The sequence below is a fragment of the Chelonoidis abingdonii genome, chromosome 1 (genome assembly GCF_003597395.2).
Source record: "Chelonoidis abingdonii isolate Lonesome George chromosome 1, CheloAbing_2.0, whole genome shotgun sequence".
In the NCBI taxonomy this organism is placed as follows: Eukaryota; Metazoa; Chordata; order Testudines; family Testudinidae; genus Chelonoidis; species Chelonoidis abingdonii.
The window spans coordinates 112,244,308-112,259,423 of record NC_133769.1 but is presented as its reverse complement, the minus strand read 5'-3'; the positions used below and the strand labels follow the sequence as shown (position 1 = coordinate 112,259,423).

General features: G+C 43.3%; 1 protein-coding gene across 1 annotated transcript in view; it reads right to left on the bottom strand.

Moving 5' to 3' along the window:
• Window positions 1–14,685, bottom strand: part of MTPN (myotrophin) — a 64,868-nt gene extending 50,183 nt beyond the window's left edge. The window contains exon 1 of the mRNA XM_032796142.2: window positions 14,355–14,685. Within this exon, the coding sequence (XP_032652033.1) occupies window positions 14,355–14,426 (72 nt within the window). The 5' untranslated portion in view covers window positions 14,427–14,685. The remainder of the gene's footprint in view (window positions 1–14,354) is intronic.
• Window positions 14,686–15,116: the final 431 nt, after the last annotated feature.

The window sequence follows — 15,116 nt, the reverse complement described above, 5'->3', positions numbered from 1 at the left end:
TCTACACAGTCAATGTTGAACCCCATTCCAGTTTAGGAAACAAACAAGGTGGGACGTACAGACAGTAATATCCGAACAATACTAGGTTTTTATCCAAAGTAGACATTTGATGTAAACAATTAGAGAATTCAGTTTTATAGGAATGACTCACGCATGTTTAAGTAGTTTACAAAGTTTATCATCTTATCACATCTTAATAGTAATAGATAGATAGAAAATCCACAAAAAGCTGCTTGAGCTTCATTAGAGTTCGGTACTGAAAACAGGTGCCCAGGTGTGAATATCAGAAAGGGTTTGACTATGGACTTTACTACCATTTACAAAAAATGAAAGAGTACAACTTTCAGTTAGGAACTCATACGGGAAACTTTAAGAAAAGGTCATTTCCTTGTTTAATATATTTGTTGTATGTATGATATCAATTTTCCAATAAAAACTTGCAATCAAGTTTGTTTACTGTTAATAAGAACTTCCTATCTCCATCACATGACTATAAGTGAAATGGTTAATGGTTTATTACAACCCCCATTCAAGGCTCTAAAAGATTACATCCTCTAGCCAAGGAGGGGTGAATGTTTTACAAGAAGGGCTAGCTGTATAGTAACGCAGTACACTTCCAAATATCCCAATTTTGGTCAGGTATGAAGGATCCTACAAGGCTTTCAAGGTAGAAGCACATAAGCAGGAACCGTGAACAAGGTGAATTAAAAAAAAAAAAAAATAGTAAAAATTGTTTAAATGCAACTACATTTTTCTTTTTAAAAATAAATCTATATTAAAAACCTAATCTATTGAAGTAATTTAAATAAAATAAAAATATTAAGCAGTACATGCTTGCTGCCAAGGTTTTAAAGAAAGTCAAATCACCGAACTGGTATAAATCGCCAGCTAAGCACCTAGAAAAGAGTTTGTTGAAGACTATACCATCTTTTGACTGCAATCGTTTCTTCTTCAAGAGCAAAGAGAACATTCCTCATTTCAGTTTATTCAGGTAGTTCAGTTCAATGACTAGTGTGACGCTGCACTCCATAACGTTTTATGGAAATACGATTCTGAGTGTAAATATGATGCAATTTGATTATGCCTCATGCAAAAGGTCTCTCGTAAGGTATCATTACAAAGCTTATAATCTACTGAAAGTGATCATCCTATTTGTATGTATGTACCATTCTTGTATTTGAAGCTAGAAATATAAAGTATAAGTGAGGTTCTATTGTAATTATGCAAAGTGTGGGCCATTGATGATGGTTTAGAATCTTGATGGCTCCTATTGACTAGGACATTTGCTAGTAAATGGCTCTGCTTACTTGCACACCTTCTGTGTTCCTGTAAGCCAGCCCAGGAAGAATGGTGGAATCAATCTTAAACCTGGTGCTTTTCCTTCTAAATCTAGGGGTGGAGGTCCAGAGAAAGAAGATTCCTGACTTGTGCCAAACCTATAGAAGGAGGTGAGAAAGAACAAAGAGGGTTCCCAGTCATGAGAAAGCCCCTACTTTTCACCCAAGATGCCTGCTGGAACCAACAAGGACTGTACTGAGGAAAAGATGGGCCCAGACTAGGAAGGAGTCTAATCTGTGAAAAAAGCTTATTGGAACATTTCTGGGAGTGAGATTTATTAGTATTTGGTCTCTTAATGTACTAGGCTTCAACTTGCGTGTTTTGTTTGATTTTGCTTGGTAACTTACTTTGTTCACTCTATTACTACTTAAAAACCACTCAAATCCTACTTTTTATACTTAATAAAATCACTTTTGTTCATTAATTAACCCAGAGTAAGTGATTAATACCTGAGGGAGCAAACAGCTGTGCATCTCTCTCTATCAGTGTTACAGAGGGTGGACAATTTATGAGTTTACCTTGTATAAGCTTTATACAAAGTATAACAGATTTACTCGGGGTTTGGATCCCATTAAGAACTGGGTGCTGGAAGCAGGTAACCTGCTGGGCAGTTTTTGATTAAAGTCTGCAGCTTTGGGTGCATGGACCAGGCCTGAGTCTGTGTTGCAGCAGGCTAGCGTGTCTGGCTCAACAAGGCAGGGTTCTGGAGTCCCAAGCTGGCAGGGAAAATGGGCTCAGAGGTAATTCCAGCACATCAGGTGACAGTCCCAAGGGGGTCTCTGTGACCGAACCCATCACAACTAGTTTATTCAAGATTAAGGAACTGACTGGAAGCTGAAAAAGAAGGAAAGTGTATTTTTCTCCTCAATCCAAATATAAATAAAAAAAAACTTAGTATGAAGTGAGATATACTAGTTCTAAAATCTTGAAAGAAATGATAATCAGAAACAATCAGCTCAGTTCACTAACTACAGATAATACATCCTTTGTTTAATAAACCAGTTTTAAGTGCAAAACATGCTTTGATAAACTTATGTATCCAGCACGTTTAACGTAACCTTTAACTGTTTCAAAATGTTCATTTTGTCCATTTAATTAAATGTCAATTTAAAATCCAAATACAGCCGAACTGTACTAGTAAGAAAATAATGTAGCATACAAGAAATGAATCATCCATCATTTTCTCAATGAATGTAAAATTTAAAAAAAATCCAAACAACTATCTTAAACTATACAATGGCTCAAATAAATGTAAAGATACTGTGTATACTCCTGCTTAGCAAATAGTACCAGCTTTTGTGTATAGATTAGTTGCGAATGTTTTAATGGTTACTAACCAAAGAGAATCAACCTCTCGAGGGAAAAAAAGGTACAAATGCAAAACAATATTAAAATAAATTTAAATTTAGGTTTCCTGCTTGCTGATTTACATCATGATTAAGATTAGTGATTAAAGTCACTTTGATTTAAATCAATCCACTCTGATTCCCAGTAACTGCAGCCAGACCTAAAGAGCAGCTCTGTGTGGCTCAGAAGCTTGTCTCTCTCAGCAAAGAAGCTGGTCCAATCAAAGATATTACCTCACCATTTTCTGTCTGAGTAACTGCATCGTGCAAGTATGGCCACAAAGGGCACCACCCCTGGAAGAACTTTCCCCACTTTCAGCTTTAGACACACAGGATAAGTCTGCACCACAATAAAAAAAATTTGCAGCACAGAGTCTTAGGCTACGTCTTCACTACCCGCCGTATCAGTGAGTAGCAATCAATGCTCGGGGATCGATATATCGCATCTCATCTAGACGCGATATAGCAATCCCCGAACGCGCTTATATCGATTCTGGAACTCCACCAACCCGAACGGAGTTGTGGAATCGACAGAGGGAGCCGCGGACATCGATCCCACCCCGTGAGGACGATGAGTAATGCAATCTTAGATACTTTGACTTCAGCTACATTATTCACGTAGCTGAAGTTGTGTATCTAAGATGGATTTTCCCCCGTAGTGTAGACCAGCCCTCAGAGCCCAGATCAACTCACTTGGGCTTGCAGGGCTCGGGCTGTGGAGGTATAAAACTGTAGCACAGACATTTGGGTATGAGTTGGGTCCAAAAGCCTATACTGATATTTTTAGCCCTACAGCCTCAGCCAGCTGATGAGGGCCAGCCACATGTATTTTATTGCATTTTAGATGTAACTCAAAGGGCCCAGTAGCTATGAAAGATAACCAGGATATAACTTGGAAATATTAAAAGTACTTGCTATAAACGGGGATTCCAGTTAATAGCCTGATCAACACCGATATACAATCTTTAACTCATTTCAAACATAAATGGCCTCCAATAAAAGCCCTGTGTGGATATGTTTGCATCTGTATCTGATCTGCAATCCACAAAAATAGTCCACAGATGTGAATATCTATGGATTTGCAGGGCTCTAATGATAAAAGAATTGAAGAAACATATTACACTGATGTTTCCACTGGTATCCAATAGATGACAAAGAAACAGAACTGAAATCAGAACACTGCCCCAACCAGAGGAGTCCAATAGAAAATAAGAAGAGTGCTCCTCTGCAATGGACCTGAAGCAGAGTATATAAACTTGAGACCACTGTGTGGACCCCATAGTTGATGAACCCCCGAAGCTGCAGCAAAACTAGAAATGCAGCAGAGAATCCTGTGGCACCTTATAGACTAACAGACGTTTTGGAGCGTGAGCTTTCGTGGGTGAATACCCACTTCGTCAGACGCAGGTAGTAGAAATTTCCAGGGGTAGGTATATATATGCTAGCAAGCAAGCTAGAGATGTTACTGGACACCTGGAGCAGCGGTGAGGTCCAAATCTCTCCCCTGCAAGAGTTACCAGGACTGAGAAGTAGTGGTGAGATTTAATTTCAGAGATTCTCTTTCATTTACTTATTTTAAACACCACAAGTTCTTGGTGAGTATACATGCAGTCCAATGAGACTCCAATGAATCATATTTTGACTGTTTTTGTAACTAATGTTATATCCATTAATAACCTTTTATAAGCCTAAGTAAATTGTTGCAAGAATCACAAAACACAGCTTTAAGCAGTTATTCTTAATACTTAAAATTTCTCCCATTCACATCAAACAATTCAAACAGGGACTATTCCTAAGAGTGTCGTAAAATAGCATTACTGCTCGGAGAAGTACTGGAAGGGTGATAAATGTATTAAAGGTACTAAAGAACTGAAAAGCAATCAGACATTTTGGTGATTTGTTACATGGTGTAACTACTGTACTTCAACCCTAGTCTAGGACTACTGCTCACAAGACTATTATATATTCAGTACATGCTTAGAACATTTGGTGTACCTAAACTTCAACTATAAACTGCTGAGTCTATAATTAAGTGTATCTGGGAGAATTAATAAACTGTTGATTGGTTAAGAGCATCAAACACTCAGTCTGAGAAATACTGTTCAAGACCTGATCTAAAAGGAACCTAGCATCATTATGATCAGAATGCTAATACTTCTTCAGCTTGCAAAGAGGGGTCTACCCTAATTAAATTAGATTCAAATATTGACTAACACTTATCAAATTGGCAGATTCAACTTCTTAGATTTCAGCTTTAAAAATATTTAGCTATAAATTAAATAAATTCATAAAATTGATGTCCATTCATGCTTACTTCGAGCACTTGAATGGAGCAAGTGCTAGAATTTAGGTTGCCCATGCAACCTTAAATTTGTCCCCTTATGCACATGCATTATGACAATCTTTACAGGATCAATACCCCTACTCCCCACCCCCACCCCGGAACCTAGATCTTCCTACAAGATGCTTCTTCCCACGCAAGGACTGTAACCTGATTGACCTCAAATTGCTGATTTTTCTTAATTATTAAAAGTTACAAGTGAAATAAACTTCAATAGCGTGTTAGTGTTCTCTGAGTTTCTTTCAAAATCTGAGCTATGAGAGGTGCTAAGCACATGTTACTAAAATGCTCAAGACTCATGTTCTTCATGGCTGGTGAAGGCCATCAGGATATTATTTAGACATCCTTGATTAAGGACATCCTTGACTATGATGACAGCCAGCTACCTGGTTTAATCATCACATACGTAGATACTGCACAAGAAAGTCACTTGATGCTGACAATCTGTCCAATTATCACCTTGTATCTAGTCTTCCACTCTTAGTTAACGTTACTGAAAAGGATGTGTCAAAACTATTCTCAAACATCACCAACCTTGTCAGTTTGAGAACAGATATGGGGCATAGACAATGAATTGGATACATCTTATGACGACAGATGAAGATCAGGTGTCCATGCTGATACTGTGTCAAAGACAACGAGTTGATCAAATGTATTGATTCATCTGCAGTTCTAGCAGGACTGTACAGGGCTACCCTTTAGTAGCTCTGTTCTTTTTTGCCAAGCACTCAAAACGTAGTGACATGTAAGTGCTTCTCTCCAAGAATTCTCATGTGGGGTTCTGCAGGGTTCCATGTTGTCTACTCTGTGCATGAAGCTATTGGGAGTGTTAGCAAGGAGACCTGGAATGTGGCATGTTCATAAATATCTTCATCACACTCAAAGCAGTCAATTACCTTTGTTCTTTGCTTAGCTGAGGACTAGCTGACCAATAACAGATCCAGAAAAGATCACAGTGAGATTGACTGGTTTAGAAGTACTAGAAAATTAGAGAAGGTCTTCTCCTTTCATTGTGGATATCCACTCCTTGTTGTAAGTGCTGCAGTTCTGAGGTCCAGATAGAGTACCAGCTGCAACTAGACAAGTGGCAGCAAAGGCCAACACTAACCTTTGTATTACCAGAAAGTTGAAACATTTTATTTTGGATATGGATCATGCTATTTTATGCCTTTTGGTGCTGTGTGCTCTACACGAGTTAGAACAGATCTTAAGCCCTTCCTGAAACTGAAGTTGATGCAGAATTCAGCTAAACTGTTACTATGTGCATATTATATTGCTATGATATACATCAGTCACCTATTGGTTTCTGGTTGGTATTTAAGATATTGGCTTTTACCTATAATAAAGAACTCAGCTACAGAGAGAACAGGCACTTGACCTATAATTCTTCTGCTGTGGTGTGGGGGGGGGGAAGGGGGAGAATGTCTCCAGCAGGGCATTATCTATGAGGGCCTTTCAACTATGGAACTTGCTTTGACCTGAATTAAGTCAAACCTGTTGACCTAAGGACATGCTTGGAAGCCCATCTGGGCACTATTGTGGCAACTGGGCCTACAGATTTACCCTAATTGTGGGTTTTAACTGTAAAAAATGAGTACATTCATAAAATGCCACAATAACCTATAACAGCTAGTGTGGATGAGACCAGGTACAGGAAAACCAGACAGACAAACTGAAAAAAGGCAACACTGATATATTCCAAGGACTGTGGAAATTATGCATGTTAAAAACAAAAGCTATGGAGCCAGAAGTTAATAAAATAAAACTGATGTCAGATAGTAGGCACAATAGGTGGACAAAAATAATGAGGGGATGGTCTATTACAATCATCACATCCTTTTGGGGGCCTTAAAAGAAAGATTTTGTGGGTCAAATACAAAAGAATAAAAACGAACAGCAGAGGGGAAGGACAGACAGACTACTGGAACAAGCTTCACTATCATGGCCAACACCATCACCATTTCCAGAGACCTCGGGCCTTCATCAACCTGATCCTGAGAAATATCCTGAACAGACCAGGCCAGAGAAAGGGAGCCAGATAACATCACCATCCTGATCACCTTCAGCTGAATCATAACCACCAACTGGGATGAAAAGACTGCAACAGCTCCAGCTCATACCAACTGATTTATTTTCTTTTCCCAAAAAGGACAGTTACCATCATTTAAGAGACTGTCAACAAGGTTTCCCCATCTCCCTTTTAAAAAACTCTCTCCAGCTAAAAGAAAGGTAACAAGAGATGCTATTAAAATGAAAGCATTATTTAATACTTGATATTTCAAAGGCTTTACCTATTTTTCCTTCTTTTCTAACATCTTTTTATTAAAGATACATGATGTGTATGCCATGGTACTGAGCAGGCTGTGGTTAAACTGGGTTTGGTATACAATGTTTATTGTTGGACAGTGACAGGGCTGTGTTATTATCTTTAGCTTATATATTTTATCTAAATTAATATATCTCCACCTGGGCTTTGGAGGTATTTACATTTTGTCAGGGCTCTTCTGGTTAGTATTAACTGTTCTGTAGTCCATTCTTATACTCATTTGCAGGGCTTTGCTTGATGCTCCCTTACTGCTGCATTCATGTCCTACTCCGAGTTTGCCATCCACAACCAAACAGATTTAAGAAAAAAGTGAATGATTTGACTGACAATGTTTGAGTGTCTTTGTTTTTCTCATGTTATAACCAAGTTTACATGTACTTCTCCAAATCATACCAGTTGTTGCTGGACCTGTCATTATGCACTATGATCAACGTCGTGTACTACGGAAAATTGTTTTACATTGGCCCAGTACAACTATATTTTAATATTAAAAGCTACAAAACACCACATTAGAATCCAGCATGATTACACAATAGCAAAAAGGTTTCTCAACCCCTACCCCCTTAGAAAACTGGGATGGTACAGACGTAACTGAGTGTACTACTGAACACAAGAAAAACTTGGCTCATGTTACAGACCACAAAGTGTTGAAACTTGGGGCCGAATGTAACAAGTATGTGGCATTAAGAAAACAGACAGTATCTTGTATGATATTTAGTTCTGTTTGTCCTGGGAACGAAGAGGGAGATACATTGAGCAGAAACTCAAAAGAATTGAAAATATAATTTAAAATTAAGCAATTAATTTCATTCACATTTTTTGTCCTTTATCCTTGACTTTTTTAAATTTAAAAAATCCTGCCATCCCTTTCCACCTACTTCCCACTCCCCTCTACCCTATCCCTTCTTTCTGCTGCTCTTTTTCTATTAAATTTACTTTCAAATCATGCCCTTTTCTTCAGTCTTTCCAATTTGTTTTTGGAGAAGCTGTCTGCCAAGATACCTTCTCTCTCAAGTGGCCCCTTATGAGACTTTACTTCCTCCCTCTGTTCAAGTGTTGACATTGCTCCCTCTGAAGCCTGTCAACAATATTCTGTCAGTCAACTAAAGGGAAGTTAAGGAGAGCAATATAAGACTATGTCTATACTGCATTTTCACCATTAAAACTTGTGCTGCTCAGGGATGTGAAAAAGACACTCCCTTGAACAATAAAAGTTTTAAGGATGAAAAGTGTCAGTGTGGACAGCATTTCATTGGCAGGAGCTGCTCTCCTGTTGACGAAGCTACTGCCCCTCGTTCGGGGTGGTTTTATTTTATCGCCGGGAAAGCTCTCTCCCAGAGATAAAGAGCGGCTACACACTTACATCGTAAGGTGCACAGTGTAGCCATAGCCTAAAGTAATGCAGAATAGAGATAACTCTCACACCTGCCAACTTTGGCTGTTTTCCCCAGAAAAGACATGCCCTACCATCGCCCCTCTTGAAAAAAAGAAATCTAACTTGGTTTAAACCAGGTATAACAAGGTTCTGGAGGCTGGTACTGTTCTTCTAACTGGGTTAGAAGTTTAAATATACCAGTTAGAATAGATCCAGCCACCAGTGCCTTAGAATTTTATTGTTTTTTGTTAATTTGCATCACACTGAGACAACCTTAGCAATCAAGATCCAAGTTCTCTCCCATTCTAAGACCTAATAGTTTATGCTCCAAACAATTGTCATATGGGTGGAAGCAATGTTCCACACAAGTCAGTGAACTTGTTTTAGTTTTGTCTTGTGTCCTCACTAGCACTATCTTAATTCAATCCAAGGCCCTCTTTGTACCCATGCCTATCACAAGGGAGGAAGCATAGCTACTAGTTGCACTCCACAGTAGCCTGAGCCACTGAGCTTCCTTTGTTCATTAACCAAGAATCCCCCACCAGCCATGCCCACCAGTTGAATGCCACTTAGAAATATTGCCCATTTCCAACCTTCCCATTTCACTACTCAGTCAGTGAGCCAACTCTAGTTTGCTGGCTGAGCATTCCAGTTTCACAAACTACCTGCTGATCTCTCCTATAGCTGGTAAACTAGATGGTTTGCCAAATGAGGATACAAACTGCAGCACTGTTAGGGGGGAAACAACATGGGTGATGTTCTAGGCCAGCCTGGAGAGGATGTCCATCTCAGCCATCAGAGTACAGAAGCTTTGATAAGTATAGTGCAAAAGATAATAAAATGTTTGCACTAGTACTTCCATTCATCCATCCAGTGATTAAGCCTGGAATAACAAACTGACTCAACAACTTTATCTAAATCCTTTACTAAACCAACAGGAGTACTTGTGTGTGGACACAAGGTTTATTTCAAAAGTCAGGGGGAAGTAAGAGTTATCTAGCCCTGCAAAATTCTTCAGTATATTCAAGGCTGTATATTGCTCTGTCACAAAGCTAACTCCCACCCTTCACTTCTTCTGAATAGTCATATTTAATTCCCCGTGTATGCCTTCCACTTCCTCATTCTGTTTGGGTTCCTTTCTGCCCAGGCAGAATCATTTCTACCCTAGTGCACATAGGACCACCTCCAACAGAATAGTAGTGATCTTATTCCATGAGGCCTTCCTACAATGGAATTTTAAGAATTTGAGTGGGTAAAGCAGGGGTCGGCAACCTTTCAGAAGCGGTGTGCCAAGTCTTCATTTATTCACTCTAATTTAAGGCTTCACGCGCCAGTAATATATTTTAACATTTTTAGAATGTCTTTCTCTATACGTCTATAAACTATTGTTGCATGTAAAGTAAACAAGTTTTTTTAAAAAATGTTTAAGAAGCTTCATTTAAAATTAAAATGCAGATCTTATCACTTTAGTGCAGTGGTTCTTAACCTGGGGTGCATGCACTCCCTGAGGGAGAGCCAGTGCAAGGATATTTTGTGCCCTAGGTGAAACTTCCACTTTGTGCGCCCCCCCGCACCCCCCCCCCGCACATCGGTTCATTGAGGGGCAAATCCCAATGAGCCTTTATAGACCCCAGGGGCCAGCCATGCCTAAGGGCTGCTCCCCAAACCAGGTTCCCCCCTCCCCGCCCTCTGAACTACCCTGGAGGGTGCACAGCCCCACCGCGAGCCCTCCCCACCCCACCCAGGTGGCCCTCGCCCCGAGTCCACTCACTGGGTATGGCTACACTTGAAATTTCAAAGCGCTGCAGCAGCAGCGCTGCCGCAGCGCTTTGAAGTATGAGTGTGGTCGGAGCGGCAGTGCTGGGAGCTCTCCCAGCACTGCATGTAAACCACATCCTCTATGGGTGTAGCGTGCAGCGCTGCCACCCTGATTACACTGAGGCTTTACAGGACTGTATCTTGCAGCGCTAAGAGGGGTGTTTTTTCACACCCCTGAGCGCGAGAGTTGCAGCGCTGTAAAGTGCCAGTGAAGCCATACCCACTGGCTTTGCCGAGCTTGGGCCGCTGCAGCAGCAGTGGGGAGGAGCTGCCTTCTGGAGGCACCGGAGAGCCAGAGCGTCCCTCTTGCGGCAGCATTGCGCCCCAGCTGTGGAGGAGCCGGTGCGGTGAAGGGGGCCAGCAACCTTGCAAAGGAGCTAACGCAGAGCAGCTGCACCCCCCTGCCCTGGTTGCAGCCCGGCGCCCCCGCCAGGGGCTCCTGTAGGCTGCAGTGGATGTACGCGGGCGCCAGCCCCCATGCACTCCCTGGCTCCCCCCTCACCTAGGGTTACTATATTTCAACAATCAAAAAAAGAGGGGAGAGCCCTACCCTAGCCCTGCCCCCATCCACTCCCTCCCACTTCCCACCCCGACTGCCCCTGTCAGAACACCCAATCCCCCGCTGCTCCTTGTCCCCTGATTGCCCCCTCTGAGACCCCCCCCCAACCCTAACTGCCCGCCCCAGGACCTTACCCTACTACCTGTCCCCGGACTGCCCCAACTCTTATCCACGCTCCCACCCCAAAACCGACCCCCAGGGACTCCCACGCCCCATCCAACCACTCCCCACCCCAACAGGACCCCCAGAACTCCCAACCCATCCAACCCTCCCCCTGCTCCCTGACTGCGCCCCGGGACTCCCCTTACCATGCCCATGCCGGTCAGATGCTGGCTCCATGTGGAAGCAAAACTCCACGTGGAGTGCTGAGGCAGTGGTGGGGGGAAGCTGCGGAAGGGGCAGCAGCCGCAACTCTCACTTCCAGGAGCTGCAGAACCCGAGCGCGGTGAGGAGGGAGCCAGAGGCGCACCTGCCCCGGCTGTGGGGCACGCCTGCCGCCAGTCTGGGGTCCCAGCCGCTGGCCCCACTCAGCCTCCTGCCGTCCTGGGGTTCCATTCACTCAGCTGTGCGCTGAGCGGGGCCTGCGGCCGGGACCCCAGCTGGCAGCCACTTGCCAGGCAAAAATCGGCTCACATGCCAAAAGTGGCACGCGTGCCATAGGTTGCGGATCCCTGGGGTAAAGAAAGAGGGGGGGATAACACAGAATTAACGTCCCACCTAACCTCCAGTAAAGGCATATCTGAAGCTAATAGACACTATTCATTTTCAAAAAGAAAAGGAAAATGACTAGCCATAGACAGCCAAGGAACAAAGCTTCAACAAATTAAAAATTTGCTGTTGCTTGTTATCGAATGGTCTATACGATAAAGCACAAAAACTCCATCTCTAGTAAAAATGAGTCAGCCAAAATAGAAGAGTCAAAATAAAAGACTGCAACTGTTGAACATAATGTTAAGCATACAGGAAACACTAAGGAAGGCCTGAAAAATTTACTTGCCAATGGGAAGCTTTCACTGGCGCAAACAGGGTCTAAGCCCACAATTTCTGCAGAATTTAAGTATTCATTTTAAATAATGAGAATTTCTGATCTTTATAGTTACACCAATAACCTTCCAAATATTAACTGTACATAAGCCAATGCAGTGCTGTCTCTCCGAGTATGCAGACAGATGTTCTCCTGCTGCTACACTTCAGCTAAACAGCAGCAATGACAATATTGGCCTATGGATCCTTCTCACTTCTAAGCAGAAAATGAAAGTGTGTTGTTTAAGATATATTGAAGTTTAAGATATATAGCCAGCCCAGTGGCTGATGTGAAAGAGAACAGCACATCCAGCGTACAGAATCTTTAAAACCTACAGGCCATGTGTGGAGAGGAGCCTGAGCTGCTCAACAAGGTTTTGTTTCTGTACCTCACTGGTGAAGCCTACCCTGACTCTTGTCTTTCATGATTATTTGTAGTTTTCTGTCAGGGCATGAAAACAGTTACCAATCAGTTATTAACATGGTAGAAGACTGAACTCTTTACATGAAAAGAAAGGACATGACTGCAACATTGGAGGTAACGTGCAAAAGATAAGATTAGAACAACAACAAACTGGAACAAAGGATGGTTTTCTTTAGGGCAACTGGAAGTATTTCAGAAGTGCTGATGGGAGTCACTAGGATTGAGATTAAGGGGAGAAACTGGAGCAGTACTCAGTATTCTGAGTGCACTGCCAGTAAAAAGCACTCTCTCATGCAGAGTGGGAATCTCTGCTACAGCAATATGAAGTTTATGCAATTCTGAGGGCTACACTACGCTAACAGTGGGAAAGCAATGGGCCACAGCAGATAGAAGTTCGATAAGCAGGGTGAAGAGAACCAAAGAGGCAGAATGTGTGTCGGGGGAGAGAGGAGAAGAAAACAGAATACCTCACAACAATCTGGTGGACACACCTAATAGGGAGGGGAGAAAAAAGAAATCATTACATCTATTAAGCTTTTCTGTCACTAGCCAGTATGCTCTATCAGAAGCACTCAACACAGAAAATAAAGGTGACTGCAAACTGAGGTGAAATACACCATTTTCAAAAAAAAAATCAAAATAAAATAAAACAGATCTCCCCCATGTTAGTTACTTTCCATTTCAAGATTGCTCCTAATGTTGGAGATGGCTAAAGTATCTTGTAGCATCAGTTTATATCTGACATTCTTCACAGGTGTTCAAATAGTGGTCCATGGAGAGTTATCTTTTCAAACAGTGCTGGCTCCTTTCTACAGCTTTTGCAGGTATCCTGGATGTTCAATGAAAAGAAGAACCTGGAGGCCTACAAAAGCTACTAGAAACAAAGAAATCAAACTGACCTAGTGTCCAACTACTTCTAGCAGAGAGCAGATAAATCAGCAAAAGATAATTACCTTTTTCAAATAAATTAAAAACTGACTGACAGTAATACAATAAAGAATTATGTAATATGAGGGAAGTATTCAGTGTAAGCAATTATCAGGATGAAAGATAGCCTGCAAGACAGTAAGATGCAGCTCCATGCTATGAGTTTGAGAAACTCTGCTAGAATCATCTCTACCAACATGGAAGAGAGCATATCCACCTCCCACAGCATCCTGAACATTTGTCAAGGCAGAATTCTCCCCACCCCAATGTGAGCAACTCCCAATCCTGGATGGTAGCTGCAACATAGTGAGGGAAGAGTTCATCCCCTGCAGTGCTCAGAGCAGAAAGACCTTACAGTAACTACACAGATGTTTACGACCCTGTCGTAATAATCTTTTGCCCTTCTCCTGGATCTAAGAGACATGCCCAGCAGATCAGAATTGCCCCCGCTATACTGCTGGGGCCCCAATACTCAGAAAGAGAGCGAGACCAGCCCAAGGCCGTAGAGACAGTCCTGGTAAGTCAGGGGAGCCCAGCACCGAGCTAGCCCTCAGCTCCCTGTGCAGGACTTACCGCCACTACCCGGGGGGGCGGGGAGCCCTCAGGCACTGGCACCTCCCCACCCGCGCGTGTGCCCCGATGCTCCCTCCCGCCTCCCGGCCTCTGGGCGCGGCTGCAAACAACTCCCAGCACGGCTCGATCCACGCCGCCACCGCCTGGCCCGTTACACCCCCGCCCCCCACAGCGCGATCACCCCTGCAAGCGCCCGGTCCAGCCCTTGCAACGTGGGGCTAGAGGGGGCCAATTCTCTCTCGCGCGCACACACCGCTCTACCCAAGCGCGCAGCGCCCCCATCACGGCCCCGCCCGGCTCTTACCTTGGCCACATAATCCTTCACCTCATCCAGGTCTCCATTTTTGAGGGCCCACATAAACTCCTTGTCGGACATAGCGGCCGCCTGGCAGAGACACGGGAAGGCAGGAGCGGCGAGGGCCCAGCACCCACACGGAGAGGGGCGGGGGTAGGGAGCCTTCTCTGGCCGGGTCTCGCTGTCCTGGAGGAGGGGACACAGGCGAGCGGCAGTTAGGGCGGTTACACTACAACGTTCGGGGCCTCCGGCTCCCGCTTTACGCCGGGAACAGAGAAGGGGGAGGGGAATCCGCCTAACCGAAGGGAAAAGCGGTTTTACATGCAGCGTTTCCGCTTCCGGTTTTCATTCGGTCAGCTCGAGCCCGGCCCACTCCACTCCGGCAGAGAAAGGCCACTAAACTACGCATGCGCCTCCGGGCAACTCTGTCTTGTCTAACTGAGCATGCGCTTCCGGAGCCTGATTGAATGAGCGGCTGCCGCAGTGCTGTGCCTGGAGCGGGAATTGTCAAACTCCGCGGGCTTCCCGCGCACGGTCTTGCTTCCGGCAACTCTGTCTCAGTGGTTTCCCCAGGAATTGAAATGGGGTAGGGGTGTCAGGGCTGATGAGTGGTGAGACTGTGAGTGCACAGGTGGGCTGTAAGGCACCATAATAAAAACAAAAATGTTTCATGACCATTTTATTAGATTTAACTCATGTTTTAAAATCACAATTTAAAGTTGGCTACTCAACTCTTCTATGAAGTACTACGTCTACATCTCTCTGGTTAGA